Genomic DNA, 12,669 nt, shown 5'->3' on the forward strand with positions numbered 1-12,669 from the left:
GTTAAGAATGTGGGTGATCCCTTTCAATTAGTCCAGGTTTATGGGAAAGATACGCTCCTTTCCCTCTGCTGGCTTGAAGGAACAATATTTGGAGAGCCTTAAACCCAGTTCTCATTTGATTTGGGACCCACCAAGCCGACAAATACAGCCCCAGATTATCAACCTCAATCTGACAGGCCAAGTGAATAGCTAGAATGCAAAATGGGAAGGTTACATTGTGCCAATAGATAGCCATCTTCATTTGGGACAGGATGGAGCTTGGCTGTTTGTTGTACACCCGACCTTGACGACAGCCTGAAATGAGAAAAGGATACATTCCCTCAACACTGACACTGTTCATTTACATTGAAAACAATAGTGATGAAGTGCTAGACATTTTCTTCGGGAATTTTCTCAGATAAAAATTGTGAAATCAGTCATGGCTTTTGGGAGCTTTTGCTTCGTAATAGAAATAGAAACTTAACTGGATTCACAGAGGAAGCTTTTCTGAGGAGCTTCTGACCGAGGGGCTGCAATCTACTGGTCAGAAAACGTAACGGACAGTGGGGGGGAGGGGAAGCTTTAGGAGTGTTTGGATTGAGGGAGGTGTTTTGGGGTTGGAGTGACAGGTGGAACCAAGTGTTCGGTTAAAGTTAGGAGGTTTGGAGTAGCGGCGATGCTGTTTTGGAGTAGGTACGGGGGTGTGAGAGGTCCGGGAACTAGTTGAAACTCAGAGTCGCAAAAGACCGGGTGCTTCCGATTCACTTCACACCCGCCCGCCCGCCCGCTGGCTCAACCTCTCTCTCTCTCAGTCTACCCCTCCCTTACAAAAACTGACTGTCTGTCTGTCTGTCCTTCCCACGCCAGCCGCCATCCTTACCTAACGGCCGCCTGCGCTCACTCACCATCCGCTCCGCCCGTTATCCGCCGCTCTCGCGGCTGTGGCGCGTGCCCCACCACGAGGTAGCCAAGCCACTCTCCCCCAATCACAGACCAGGACCCGGTCTCCCTGCCCATCGGCTGTAACCCAATCAGCACCGTCAGAAAGGAATGATGCCCTATGATTGGTTTGCGACGTTTCTTCTTAACAGTTAATTGGCTCTTGGTTTTTAATATTCATCAATGAAAACGTATTGATTGGACCTTACCCGCAGTGGTAATTCCGATCGCGTTCGTTGATTGGATAAACCCCCTGACTTATTAACATTCCACGGCTCTTCCACTACCGGCTTAATATTCGGCTAAATGAATATTCATAAAGCCGCGGCTGCTGATTGGCTCCCCCTCCGGGCGCGTGCTAGATCTGGGCCCGGATGTCGCGCTCTGCCATCGAAGCATCATTGTCATCGAGATCCCCGCAGCAACGTTCATGCTACTGAGTCTGCAACACAGTCAGTTCTTCATGTTCTCCAGCCCGCGTCCAAGGTTCGTAATTAATATGTAAACGGGGACCCATGAGATTCCAGCAAAATACATTGTAAACCTGGTCTCTTCTGTCTGGAGAATGTGGTAGAAATCACACCATAATATGAGCAAGCATTTAAAGCTGCACCACACCTCGTTTAACAAATTTAGGAATTACTAGATCAAAAAAGACCAAGGTGTAGTTCTACCGTACTGGTAATCACATGATGTAATGAGAATGGCGTTATCGACTAATCATTGTCATCAAACTCTTTCGCTAAGTCTTCGGCAGATCCAGAAATGAGGTGAGGAAAATCCCAATAATTCAGAGCATTGGGAACCACAGGTCCAAAGCCACCAGTTCAAGCACATTACACTCACCTAATGTCATATTTCATGTTATTCAGACACCGGATCCCAAAATTCGACTTCCTGGAAGAAATTCAAGCCGTTTGTTAGTACAGAACTTGAATATTGCTGGAAACAATGGAGAACTATGGGCTCCCCATGTTTCTGGGTTATTCAAAAAAGACAGAAGGCTTTCTCCATGGCAACATCTCGGCCAATCAGAGTCGACTTGTAAGCAATCAGCAACCTCTTCTCCTGTGGTATCAGTTGTGATCATTTGAAACTTGACATTCTTGCAGTTGTCCTGATGAGATGAAAAAGCTTCAGCAACATGTCTCTCTATTCAGCAATATTGAAATTTATTTAATTGGCATTTGAATTAATCAAGTTGTTTCTGCTGTCTTCGGAGGTTTTACTATGTTAAAGACAGTTCAAATAGTTATCAAAAAATCAAACAGGAAATTCAGAAGAAAACTATTTATCCAGAGAGTTGTGAGAATAAGGAACACGCTACCGTATGTAATCACTGAGGTGAATAGTACAGGAATTTAACAGGAAGCTAGTTAAGCACATGAGGGAGTAGTGGGTTATACTAACAATTAGACAAGGAAGGATAGGAGGATGCACGAATAAACACCAGCATGGACTAGTTAGCTGAATGGCCAGTTTCTGTGCTGGATGTTCCGTACTTCTATGTAAAGGCACTACATAAATGCACATCTTCTCAAAGGTAATTAAGGATGGCAAATGAATGCTGGCCTTGCCAGCAAATCTCACATCACATGAACAAATAAAGGAAAGTTGCCATTGTCCTCTTCAGCAACTTTCTCTAGTTTGACCACTCTCTCACTAAAATACAGTATAATTTCCACACTGTAGTTTTGAATTTACTGCCTTTCACATGCGAATAACGTCCACTGCTTCTACTGTTCCACACAGGGTAAAAAGCCTGTGATAGTCTTCATTATCTAGTCCCTGTAGAATGCTAAAATTAGCAATCGGATCATCTCTCAACCTTTTTTATGCCAGTGTGAATATGCCTAATTTACACAAGTGCTCTACAAAATCCAAACCCTCCATCCCCTCAGTCATTCTGATTGATCTCTTCTGTTTTCTTTCAATAGTTGCAATATCCTTTCCAGTACTGTGGTGACCAGAACTGTAAACAGTATTATAAGTGTGGTTGCTCCAATAATTTATGAAGTGGCAGGATTATCTCTTCAACTCAGTATTGACCACTTAATATATCCAACATCTGATTTGCTTTACTCACTGCCACCGAGCATGTGATGTGAGATTTGCATTGTTGTGACAGCTTCAATTCATTATCAACCAGGATCCCCGGATCTCTTTTATTTTCTGTGCCATTTATTTTCTTCCCATTTTTAATTAATAGCTTCCCCCTGGATTATTATTAATCTTTCTAGACTGGGCCTCCCAAACATCTTATTAGGAGACATACCACAGGTCCTATGATGTTACCTCTCTTTGAAGCACTGTGTGGCGTATTTGTTGTAATTCTTCACCCTTCGATCTTCCTATACATTCATCCCATGATGGTGAGTAAAAACCAAGTGGCATCACATACTGGACATCTCACCTCAGCTTAATAAAACATTTCACCAGCTCTAAGTACCAGGGCCAAACATACCATCCCTGAGAATTTAAGGAGTTTCAAGGTAGAAGGGGAGGATGGTGATTCACTAGTGACAAGTGAAGAGTTTTCAGGAAAGAAACAGCAAAGAGCAAGCTAGGCTGACAGCTGTATGGACAACATTGCAATGAACACCAGGAAAAGTCCTTTTGGTTCATCCTGCCTGTCTCACACAACAGTGATTCCTTACGCATCACAAAAGAATGTACTCAATACACTCCAGAATTAGCATCCTGCTGCACCTTCTCTCTCTCGGATTATTGCAGACTGACCCTGTGAGTTTCAGTGATATTTTTAAGAACAAAGAACAAAGAAAAGTACAGCACAGGAACAGGCCCTTTGGCCCTCCAAGCCTGCACCAATCATATTGCCTGTCAACTAAAACATTTTGCACTTCCGGGGTCCGTATCCCTCTATTCCCATCCTATTCATGTATTTGTCAAGCTGCCTCTTAAACACCACTATCGTACCTGCTTCCACCACCTCCTCTGGCAATGAATTCCAGACACTCACTACCCTCTGCGTAAAAAACTTGCCCCACACATCTCCTCTATAGTTTTCTCCTCTCACCTTAAATCCATGTCCCCTAGTAATTGACTCTTCCACCCTGGAAAAAAGCTTCTGAGTATCTACTCTGTCCATGCCACTCATAATTTTGTAAACTTCTATCAAGTCGCCCCTCAATCTCCGTTGCTCTAGTGAGAACAATCTGAGTTTCTCCAACCTCTTCTCATAGCTAATAACCTCCAGACCAGGCAGCATCCTGGTAAACCTCCTCTGCACTCCCTCCAATGCCTCCATATCCTTCTGGTAATGTGGCAACCAGAATTGCACGCAATATTCCAAGTGTGGCCTAACCAAGGTTCTATACAGCTGCAGCATGACTTCCCAGCTTTTATACTCAATACCCCTGCCAATGAAGGCAAGCATGCCATATGCCTTCCTGTCTACTACCTTATCCACCTGCGTTGCCACTTTCAGTGACCTGTGGACCTGTACACACAGATCCCTCTGCCCGTCGATGCACTTAAGTGTTCTGTCATTTACTATATAATTCCTGCCTGTATTAGACCTTCCAAAATGCATTACCTCACATTTGTCCGGATTAAACTCCATCTGCCATTTCTCCGCCCAAGTCTCCAACTGATCTATATCCCGTTGTATTCTTTGACAATCCTCTTCACTATCTGCAACTCCTCCAACCTTAGTGTTGTTTGCAAACTTACTAATTAGCCCAGTTACATTTATGTATACTACAAACAGCAAAGATCCCAGCACTGAGCCCTGTGGAACTCCACTAGTCAGAGCTCTCCATTCAGAAAAGCACCCTTCTACTACCACCCTCTGTCTTCTATGACCAAGCCAATTCTGTATCCATCTTGCCAGCTCACCTCTGATCCAGCGCGACTTTACCTTCTGTACCAGTCTGCCATGAGGGACCTTGTCAAAGGCCTTACTGAAATCCATGTATATAACATCTACTGCCCTTCCATCGTCAATCATCTTTGTCACTTCCTCGAAAAACTCGATCAAGTTAGTGAGACACGACCTCCCCTTCACAAAACCATGCTGCCTCTCACTAATATGCCCATTCGCTTCCAAGTGGTAGTAAATCCTGTCACAAAGAATCTTCTCCAATAATTTCCCTACCACTGATGTAAGACTCACCAGCCTGTAATTTCTTGGATTATCCCTGCTACCTTTCTTAAACAATGGAACAACACTGGCCATTCTCCGGTCCTCTGGGACCTCCCCCGTAGCCAGTGAGGATACAAAGATTTCTGTCAAGGCCCCAGCAATCTCCTTCCTTGCCTCCCTCAGTACTCTGGGGTAGATCCCATCTGGCCCTGGGGACTTATCCACCTTAATATTCTTCAAGATGCCTAACACCTCCTCTTTTTTGATCTCAACATGATCCAGGCTATCTACATAATCTTCCCTAGACAAATCGACGGTTAAGTCCTTCTCTTTGGTGAATACTGATGAGAAGCATTAATTTAGTATCTCTCCCATTTCTTCTGGCTCCACACACAGATTCCCACCTCTGTCCCTGAGTGGGCCTACCCTTTCCCTGGCTACCCAGAAAACCTGCAACCTGATTCTACAATGGATTTCTATCGACTCTTCTCTGCTCAACACCCATCTCCTTGGCAATGTGGATCACATGGGCGTTAAATCCAGTAGAAATGCTAGTTAGCTATCCTCTAGACCCCCAACTTCCATTCTATCTTGGAATTAAATAGACAGTTTAAAGTATAGCTGTTTACAAAACCTGACATTCCTAACACCTCCCTGGAACTTGGGAGACTGAGCCTATCCACCATCAGCATAGCTGCTCAGGTCATTGTTTGCAGGAGTGAAAATCTTGTACCTTCTTCCTAGTAAAGCAACATGGGCCCCCCTTAACCTTCAACAACCAAGCTATCCAGGTTTGTTAAGCACCGCCCCCCTTAACCTTTAACAACCAAGCTATCCAGACTTGCTATCAGGCAGAATTCAGAACAGATCACATGACCTCCTTCAATCATCCATTTTGCCTTAAACTAGAGTCCCAAAACATAAAAATCTTACAAACTTCATATTTGTAACAAACCAATAAAGTATGTCTGAAGTGTTGCCATGTTATAATGTTGGAAACACAGCAACCAATTTGCATATCGCAAGGTCCCACAAACACCAATGACTACATAATCTGTTTTTATGATGTTGATTGAGGGATAAATATTGGCCAGGCCACCAGGGAAAACTCCCCTACTCTTGTTCAAAATTAGTGCCATGGGATTTTTTTTTACAAATAATTGGGAGGGCAACGGAAGCCTTGGTTTAATATTTCCTCTGAAAGAAAGCATCTAAGACAATTCAATACTCCCTCAATACTAAACTGGGAATGTCAGCTTAGATTTTGCGCTCAAGTCCCTGAAGTGGGGCTCAAACCCAAACTTTCTAATTCAGGGATGAGAACCAAGGATATTTCAAGTGTTAAATGAGACCACTTGCTGCCCTGAAGAAAGTACAAGAACTCCAGGCCTGATTCATTCTCCAATCCTTGATGTTTGGGAAGCCTTCAGCTGTGGCACTCCTTTCCAATGTTATGGCTATGCAGTTACCATGTGTGGAACTGCGAGCATGATGCTGTATCTTCCTTTCTAAGGAACAATACATACCACACTTCCAGTCTCAGATAATCTGTTTTAGGCACAGGTTTGATTTGCAAACTGGACAAACCCTGCATCAGAGGCAAAAACTACGCAAAGAGCCACATTGCTTCTGAAAATTCAGAGCATTTATTTTTTTAAAGCTTGATCTCTTCTCTCATAAGCAAGTTTTCTAAGATAAGAACAATAATTTTTATCCAGCATGATCTTGTTTATAATTTTTTTGCACATGATTTGAAGAAAATGTGTATACAATAATCACATTGCAAAACAAACACAAACGAATTTTAGTTGCATCATCTCCAAAATATCACTCATAATAACAATTAATTTTAAATCTAATTTTCTTCTTTTTGGACCAGTAGGTGCCCCGCCAAGGCAGGAGGGACATGGTTGGCTCCCAGCTCTTTCTGCATCCGCTCTTGAGCGAACTATTAGGTGGCATAGGAGCAAGGCCCAAATGGCACACCCTCCCTCGCCAAGGTCAGGGGATTTAGCATGTGTTGGCCAATCATAGTTCCTCACATTCCATGACACAAGAGATCAAGGACCAATATGCCACATCATTGCAAAGCTCAACATGACCCTGTTACATTATAACATGGTAAAAGGAATAGAAGGGAAAATGAGAACAGGTACATGGGGGAGAAGCAAACCTTGATTTGAGAAAACATCAGAAACAAAAGAAAACCAGGAAATCATACCAAGTGAAAATACAAATACAATGTTCACAATATTCAGTAATGTTAGTTTGGACAGCCTCAGCGATACCAACAAAAATTACATTAATTACAAACACACAGAGAAGTAAATGATGGCCAGACCATTCATATGGTTCACAGGCATCCTATAAATACACTTCCAATGGTCTTGAGGATGAAACTGTATCCCTAGCCCAGCTGATACACCAGCTGCTCTCCCTCTCTCGCTCTACAGAGCATAGCTCTGTGATTGAGTTCCAGCTCATTTTCATGGTGGACTGATTACTTGCAACTTCAAAGCAGAGCAATTTAAATATTTTCTAAAAAGCTCAGCAGATTCTGCAGGATAGCGAGAGACACATTTAATCAGTCCTAAAATAAATTCTTGCATTAACATGACCAATAATATCAATGCTTCACCATTAGTGACTGCAAATGCCAGAGAAAAATGTAACTTAAATGATATGTTTGGTTGAACACAAAGAGAACATTTACTAGCGTACCACTGTCTGATTTCCAGTATTGCACAGTATCCTATAGTTTAAAATGCAAACAACATGTGCACATTTGCTATAATTATTAACAGCTACTTTCACCCTTATGGCCTCCTGTGTCTGCATCCTGCAGGGGAACTGAGATGACCTGCTCACGGCTGCATGTAGTGACACCACAAGACTGGCCACAAAGGAAATTATTGGGTAAATCTTCCATCAACCACACCTGATGACCAAACTGCTGTAAGTAACTGGGATTGATTTTATGTAGATAATTTGTATTATGTAACTATCTTCCACTCACTGCATTTTGCTGGTGAAATAACCCTGCTTTGATTGGGAGATTTTGCTGTAGTTTCGATTAGTTTTGTTTGCTGTAGTTCATAGAGACTTCTTGTCAATGTATTGCTATCTGTGAATTGTGCCCCACCTTCAACTCATTTTCTGTTACGGTGATGTCAATAGATCACTGACAGCACCAAGGAAGCTGGTTAAAAATGGCACCTGAGCCTTTCGCCATTTCCTGTCCAACTCTTCCATCTACATCTACCTGAAGTAGGATGTCCCCAGTGAGAGGTTTATGTGTTCATGCTTGTGTATGGATTGCGGTCTTCCTTCACGCTATGTAAGGCAGGTTCCAAGCACCACAAGATGTTATTTCATAAATTGCTCAAAATCTTTGTAGAAGTTTTTTTTGCAGGGATTGGGCAGTTGGTGGTGAAATAACAATTCTATTGAGTATTAAATATTTTTAAATAGCCAATATGCTGGCAGAGGACCCATACAGCAGACAGTTGTGTAACCTTTCCTCTTCCTGAGAGGAAGCCCGGGCTTATCACATGGAGCACATTGGGTTCCTTAGCATTAAACTTTATACCTATATATACCATTTGGTAATTTATTTTATTACTCCTCATAATCCTAAACTGTCCTACTGCAGTCTGTTTTTAAGTTATGTCTGAAGAGAATCAGGGAGAAACAAAAAGAAGCATATTCACATATGGGTTAAATAGGCTACAGTGTCACTGATTAGGATGGATGACGTTGTGGCCGTGCCAATATCACCTGGAGTTAGGGGTCGAAAAGGAACTACCTTAAGGGGGAAAGTTGGAGTAGGATCAAAGAAACAGCCAATTTCACCACATCATGAAACTGATTGGGAAATGTGACTTAAAATTGGGAGGACTGGTTGCAGTATATTCAAGGATATAAAGTGTTCAAAAAACATAGGCAAGGAAAAAAAGACGGGGCTACTGATTGGGGAAAATATTGTAGTGTTGGAAAGAGGGGTTGTCCTTGAAGGGAGAAAAGAGAGAATCCATTTGGTTAGAGTTGAGAAGCATAAAAGGTATGATCATGCTACTGGGGAATTCTATAGACCTTCAAATAGTGAGAGAGAGAGAGGAGAAAATCTACAGGAACATCACAAGAGATGTGTAAGAACTATAGAGTGTGGTATTGAGGGGGCTTAAATTACCAAATACAGATTGGAATAATGTTAAAGGGTAAGGGGAGGAATTTCTGAAATGTGTTCAGGAGAAATTCCTTCACCAGGATGTCCAAGGTCCAACAAGGCAGGAGGCATTGCCAGATCTGGTGCTGGGAAATGAAATGGGCCGAGAGGACCAAGTGTCTATGGGGGAAACACTTGGGTATGAGTGATCATTGTATCATAAGGCTTAGGTGAGTAAAGGCGGAGAGCAAAGAACAATTTAAAATAGACCTATATTGGAGGAGGGCTAATTTCAATGGGATCAGAGGGAATTTAGCCATGGTAAAACGGAACCAAAGACTGACAGGAGAAACTAACAGAAAAAAGGGCAATTTTTAAGGAGGAGATGTTTCAGGTACAGTACAGGTTCAGTACATTCCAAAAAGGGTGAAAGATACTGGAACCAAAACCAGGGCTCTTTGGAAGACAAGGGAGAAAGAAAACGTAATGAAACTAAAAAAGAGGGTGTATGATGTATGTCGGGTGAATTCTTCAAGCATGAACCAGATCAGATGCAATAGATTGAGAGGAAAATAAAACTGGAAGAGAGAGTTTGAGAATAGAATGGCAGTTAACATAAAAGAAAATCCAAAAATCTTCTACGAGCATGTAAATAGTAAATGGGTAGTAAGAAGCAGGGTGGGGCCTATTAGGGACAAAGAGAGTGATAAATGCTTAAAGGTGCGGGGCAAGACTAGAATGCTTAATGAGCATTTTGTATTAGTGTTCACTAAGAAAGGAGATGCTGACAAAATATTGGTAGAAGCAGTAGAGGTAGTGGTAATGGATGGGGTGAAAAATGATAGTCAAGAGGTACTGGAAAGGCTGGTTATGAGTAGAGTGGATAAGTCACCTTGTCCATCCCAGGTTGTCAAAAGAAGTGGGGGTGAAGATAGTGGAAGGGTTTGCCATAATATTCCAATCTTCCCAAGATATGGAGTAGATGTCAGAGGTTTGGAGAGTGGGAAATGTGTCATCTTTATTCAAGAAATGATGTAAGGACATTCCTAGTAACCAAGGCCTGTCAGTTTAACATCAGTGGTTGGGTAAGGTTTTAGAAACAATAATCGGGGGAGAAAATTGAGACACTTGGAGAGGTTTGAGTTAATTAAGAAGACCCAGTACAGATTTGTAAGAGGCAGGTTGTGCTTGACTATTCTAATTGAATTTTTTGTTGAAGTAACAGAGAAAGTTGATGAAGGGAATGCAGTGAGTGTTGCCCACATGGATTTTAAGAAAGCCTTTGACAAAGTACCACATAAAAGGCTGTTAGCAAAATTGAGGCTCATGGAAAAGGAGTGTAAGGTTGGATAAAAATTGGCTTAAGGCCTGAAGACAGCAAATTCAGGTAAATGGTTGTTTTTCAGACTGGAGGATGGTGGACGGTGTTGTTCCCCAAGGGTCATTGCTGAGACCACTGTCTATTTTGATATATATAAATGACTTGAATATTGGAAAAAATAGTAAAATTTCAAAATTTACCATGATACCAAACTTAGAAGAGTGGCAAACAGTGAAGATGACACCAGTCAACTGCAACAGGACGTAGATAGGCTAGCAGAATGTACAGACAAGTGGCAAATGGAATCTAATACAGAGAAGTGTGGGGTGATACGTTTTGGCAGAAGTGATAGAGAAAGACAATATTGACTTAATGGCACAGTTCTAAAGAGTATGAAGGGACGGAGAGGCCTGGGGTTTCATGCACATAGAACTTTGAAGGCAGCAGAACATATTGAGAGAGTAATTAGCAAACCATAGGGACCTTGGGCTTCATAAATAGAGGCATTGAGTACAAAAGCAAGGAATTAATGTGGTCTCTGGTTGGGCCACAACTAGAGTATTGCATCAACTTTAGGAAGGGAGGGTCCTTGAGAGGGTGCTTAAGAGATTTACCAGACAGAATGGTGTCAGAGATGAGAGAGTTCAACTTCAAGGTTAGGCTGCAGAAGCTAGGCTTGTTCTCTTTGGAGCAAAGGAGATTGAGGTGTGATCTGATAAGAGGTGTACAAGTTTATGACAGATTTAGATAAGGTAGACAAAGAAAAGCTGTTCCCTATAACTAATCGTATAAGGACTACGGGACAGTAATTTAAAGTTTTAGGCAAGAGATGCAGGGGGATGTAAAGAAGAACTTTTTTACACAGCGAATGTTAATGACCTGGAACTCACTGTCTATGAGGATGGTGGAAGTGGGGAAGATCAATAATTTTAAAAGGAAATTGAATGGGCACTTGAGGGAAATAAACTTGCAGCACAGCACTATGGGGATAGAGTGGGAGAATGGGGCTAATTGGATTGCTCTACAGAGAGCTGGCATAGACTCAATAGGTCAAATGCCCTCCATCTGTGCCATAATGACTTTACAATATTCATCTTTTGTACTTATGCCTTGTTATTGTTTTTAATTAGTTGTACTGTAATCATTAAACTTGCTGTACGGAAATCACTGTATTGGTTGTCTTGCTGAACACATCCTGGTTGGGATTTTACCAGCCTACTGGAGATGGCTAGGAGGCAAGAGGTGGGAATGGCAGCAGCCTGGCTGCCCGCTGACTGGAGACAGGCAACCAATTAAGGTAATTAATTGGCTATTAACAGCCATTTTACACCCACTTGGCCCTCCACAACATGGAGACACCACCAAACACGTCGAGGCGGCCTCCAATCAGCTTCGTTAGGGGTGGGGTGGGGGTGCCCCTCCAATCATTGAGGCCTGTCCACCTGGCCTCAGTCCATTTTTTAAAATTCTCTCCGTTCCTTTGATGGCACTTCAACATGGAGGCGTTCTCTTCTGACTTCTTGCAGTCTCAGGCAGAGCCACTTCTATCACCCCCGGTAAAATCACCTCTGCAGGCCTGCCGTTCAGCTGAACTGGCTCAGAACCACATTTGGCCCCAGCAGGCGGACCCATGACATGTTGGTAAAATTCCGACCCATGTTTCATCCTCCTGCCCCACTCTCTGGCGGTTCCTTAAGCAGTGCAGCTGTCACTGGCCGCCCGCATATTCTGTTCTACGGTCATCACGATGTAAGACAACTCAGATCTGTTGCCCTGATTTTCTCATGCTACAGAGGATGACTAGGCACTTTCTTGGTGCCTGGTGATAGTGAATACAATAGACCAAATTGAAAGAAGTACACGTAAATTGCTGCATCAGCTAGAAGGCATGTTTGGGGCCTTAGATGGTAAGGAGAGATGAGGTAAAAGGCTGGGTATAACAACTGCTTTTAGACATTAGCCTATACCTTTAAGACACTAGCCTGTCCCATAACAACTGCTGTAATTGCATGGGAAGGTGCCATAGAAAGGGGATGAGGTATTGGGGTGAAGTAGACCAGGGTGTTGCGGGAAGGAACAGTCTTTTCAGAATGCTGACAGGAGAGAGGAAGACATGTTTGATGGTGGCATCACTTTGATGGGGTGGAAATGGCAGAGGAT

At 42.7% G+C, this 12,669-nt stretch overlaps 1 protein-coding gene across 14 annotated transcripts in view; it reads right to left on the bottom strand.

Annotated features, from left to right (window-relative positions):
- The window catches only part of LOC121292797 (coiled-coil domain-containing protein 9-like), a 272,485-nt gene extending 271,563 nt beyond the window's left edge, over positions 1 to 922 (bottom strand). For 9 of the 14 annotated variants that reach the window (XM_041215205.1, XM_041215202.1, XM_041215200.1 and 6 more), the window contains exons 1-2: positions 860 to 922; positions 215 to 294 (exon numbers count right to left, since the gene is read on the bottom strand). In XM_041215205.1, coding sequence (XP_041071139.1) covers positions 215 to 294; positions 860 to 887 — 108 coding nt within the window. In that variant the 5' untranslated portion in view covers positions 888 to 922. Of the gene's footprint in view, positions 1 to 214; positions 296 to 859 lie in introns of those variants that run through there. The other 5 variants (XM_041215197.1, XM_041215195.1, XM_041215198.1 and 2 more) reach the window with 4 other exon arrangements.
- Positions 923 to 12,669: the final 11,747 nt, after the last annotated feature.

The sequence above is a fragment of the Carcharodon carcharias genome, chromosome 20, assembly GCF_017639515.1.
Source record: "Carcharodon carcharias isolate sCarCar2 chromosome 20, sCarCar2.pri, whole genome shotgun sequence".
NCBI classification, from domain to species: domain Eukaryota; kingdom Metazoa; phylum Chordata; class Chondrichthyes; order Lamniformes; family Lamnidae; genus Carcharodon; species Carcharodon carcharias.